General features: G+C 35.9%; 1 protein-coding gene across 1 annotated transcript; it reads right to left on the bottom strand.

The window, feature by feature from the left end:
* LOC107615125 lies at window positions 999–2,992 on the bottom strand. Its single transcript, XM_021112002.1, has 2 exons — window positions 1,545–2,992; window positions 999–1,185 (listed from the first exon to the last, which is right to left on the bottom strand). Exon 1 carries the CDS (start codon window positions 2,832–2,834, stop codon window positions 2,253–2,255), a length of 582 nt encoding a protein of 193 aa, XP_020967661.1. The 5' UTR covers window positions 2,835–2,992; the 3' UTR covers window positions 999–1,185; window positions 1,545–2,252.

Genomic DNA, 3,480 nt, shown 5'->3' with positions numbered 1-3,480 from the left:
TATTTCAAGTCCTAATTGTGGAGCATTCTCAGGTGGATCTATGCTATCAGTCCCAAAATGTGTATAATTATCAACAGGAGGTGCAGATATATGAGTGATATGTTGATAATTTGGTGATAAATGATGGCTGTAATTAAACAAATCTTCAGATATATGAGAATTGTTTGTGTGATTTAAGTTCTTGTCAATGAAAGGGAAATGATTTTCATAGAAAATAACATTTCTTGAAAGAAATATTTTTCTCGATGGTAATTCTAATAAAAGATAGCCCTTAGTTCTTGCTTGATAACCCAGAAAATAGCATTTTGAAGCCCTAGCATCTAGCTTAGTCCTTTTTGAAGTTAGAGTACTTGCATAGGCAAGACAGCCAAAGGTTTTCAAATGTGAAATATCAAGTAATTTTGAATAAAGAACTTCATATGGAGAAGCATTTTTGAGAATAACACTAGGAAAACAGTTGATGAGGTGTACTGCATGCTTAATAGCATAGCTCCAAAAACACTTTGAAATGTTTGAATGAAACATAATGCTGTGGCTAATTTGTAATATGTATTGATGTTTTTATTCTACAATTCTATTTTGTTGAGGTGTCTCAACACAAGAGGTTTGATGTTCAATTTCATTAGAATTGTAAAAAGAAAGCATCTTAAATTCTGGTCCATTATCTGATCTGATAGCCTTAACAGATTTTTCAAATTGGGTTTTAACCAGTTGAACAAAAGATTTAATCAAGTTTGATGTTTCAGCCTTATGTTTCATCAGAAAAATCCATGTGAACCTACTTTTATCATTAACAACCGTTAAAAAATATTTATGACTATTAGTAGATGGAGTTCCCAAAGGCCCCCAAATATCCATATGAAGCAAATCAAAACAATTGGCTGCCTTACTAGAGCTTAAAGGAAACGGACACTTCTTTTGTTTACCAAAATGACAAGCACCATGAGGAATTTTATTGAAATTCAAATCACAATCTATAAGATTGTATGTCTGTTTTATTACAACAAGCCTATCCTCTGGTATATGACCTAATCTAGTATGCCAAATGTGTGTAAAATCTGCGGCATTGAAGCTAATAACAGAATTCATTAAAGATGCAGATGAAAATGCATGTTGTGTTGAGATATCCAATGCATAAAGTCCCTCTGCTGCTCTAGCTACTCCAATCCTCGTCTTTGATGAATCCTGTATTTCACACATTGTGTCAGTTATTTCCAATTTTCATTTTAAATTTGATGTAAGCGATGAAACAGAAATAAGTTTATAGTTAAAGCTAGGTATGTATAATGTGTTGGTAAGATAGCGTGAATCAGAAAATCTAACTGTTCCTATGATGTTGCTTGTGGTGTAGGAGCCATTTGGAAGCCTAACTATAATTGTAGGAATATGATGGTAAGTGTCAAAATCTTGAAGATAATATGATACATGGTCAATGGCCCCTGTATCAATGATCCAAGATTTTGACTTTTCTATTTCATCACCACTTCTCTCAGCCAAAACATGTAACTTAAAATGCAATAGTTGAATCACTCGGTTATTGTTACCTCTCATTGCTGGAGTTTGGCCAACTATTTGGTTGGTGCTGTGGATGGACTGTAACTCGTTGCGCTGAAGAAGGGCTAGTAAAACGATCTTCTGATCTTGAGTGAATTCCAAGCATTGCTCGTCACTTCTTTGCTGCTTCTGATCTGCATAGTCTTCATCAGCATGTTCATAAGTGGCTGCATAATTGAATGTTGCAGCACCACCACTATTATATCTCTGCTTCAGATGTGGTGGCAGACCATGTTTCCTATAGCAAACATCTATTGTGTGTCTAAGCTTTTCACAATATGTGCAAACAATTTTTTCTCTACCCGATTCTTTGCCTCCATATGTTCTGCTATTTCCTCTGCCTTGTCGATTAGCAGCAACAATATCACTCTTAGTAGAATCTGATCCTTTGTTGGAGGTGGTTCCTTGTGGAGATTTGGGTTATACAATATTGAGAAGTATTTGAGATTCTTCTCCATGAAAGCCAAGTTGCCTTTCTTGTTTTCTTGTTGTGTGAGTAAGGCAAAAGTAGAATCAAGATTGGGTAGTGGCTCCATCATCATGACCTGTGAACGTATAGTTGAGAATTGATCATTTAACCCCCGTAGAAATTTCACCACACATCCCTCAGATCTATATGCTCGAATAACTCCAAGACCACAGGAGCATTTTGGAGTGCATTCACAAGCAAGTACTGGCTGAAAACTCTCTAATTCCTCTCATAATGATCTTAATTTCATGAAATAAGCGGTAATAGAAAGTTCTCCTTGCTTGGCAGCATACAATTCTTCCTTCAATTCAGCTATTCTGAACCTATCACCATGATAGTATCTTCTTCGCAATTCACTCCAGATCTCATAAGCTAGATTATTCCACATTACACTTTGTGAAATATCTGGACTCAGAGACAGGTTAATCCAACCTATAACATAAGTGTTGCAACGTTTCCATTGCCTAAACAAAGGATCAGATTCAAGTGGTTTCTTAATCGTTCCATCAACAAAGTCAAATTTGTTTTTAGATTGTAGAGCTAAAGTCAATGCTCTACTCCAGTCACCATAATTTGAGCCATTCATAATTATAGGAATTATAGGAATACCAGGGTTTTCAGACGGATGAATGTAGTAAGGACTGGTCTGATCAATGCTTGGGTTTGAGGTTCCATTGTTGCGTCCAAGTTGAGCAGAGAGTTGGTTGAGAAGAGCAGCTACAGATTCGGCACTAAAAGTGCCTGGGTTTGTTGCAGATTCGGCACTAAAAGCGCCTGGGTTCATTCCTGATTCTGGGTTGCTAGCATCCATGTTTTAGGATTCGCAGATCTGAGAGTCAATCTATGAGCAACCAAAAAAAATTTAAAAATCACGTCCTTGATCTTCGATCTTCAAGCACTCTCGTCACACACAACCTCGATCCATTCCATGCTCACCGCACCATATTGAAAGTGAGTTCAGAGAGGAGTTTTTTCGTGTGTCCTCATAGAGCTGAGAGAGAGATGAATGAGAGAGAAGAAGAAGGAATTTGGTAAAGGTGATTTTGAATGAATGAAAACCCTAATTGAATATACAAGCTACAGTACCTATTTGTACAATGTACAATTACAGCTGTGGTCCTATAATTACAAATCTACCCTCTAACAATATCAAGTTTGTTACAATCTGAATTAACTATGTGATAGTCTCTAAGAATTTTTTAAAATTCTTATCTCCATCTTTTTAATTATATGTGAAGATTGATTATTTAATTTGGGTTAATCCAGTGGTCAACTCACTCGTTTGTTTAAGCAAATATTAAAAGTTCAAATCTCATTTTGTGCATCTACACCAACTTGGTATCATTCTATTTTTCGTCAATTGTTTTTGTTAAAAGGGTGAGTTCAAAGAATTGTAAAGGAAGAGAGAACCCTCATAAAGCTGGAATTTGTGACTAGAGATTGTAATCTTGAATCTC

Source organism: Arachis ipaensis, chromosome B09 (genome assembly GCF_000816755.2).
Source record: "Arachis ipaensis cultivar K30076 chromosome B09, Araip1.1, whole genome shotgun sequence".
NCBI lineage: Eukaryota > Viridiplantae > Streptophyta > Magnoliopsida > Fabales > Fabaceae > Arachis > Arachis ipaensis.
The sequence above is the reverse complement of the archived record's forward strand: the minus strand, read 5'-3'. Positions and strand labels throughout refer to the sequence as shown.

Coding starts and splice junctions, on each gene's coding strand:
- LOC107615125 (XM_021112002.1), bottom strand. CDS start 2,834: ATGGATGCTAGCAACCCAGAATCAGGAATGAACCCAGGCGCTTTTAGT.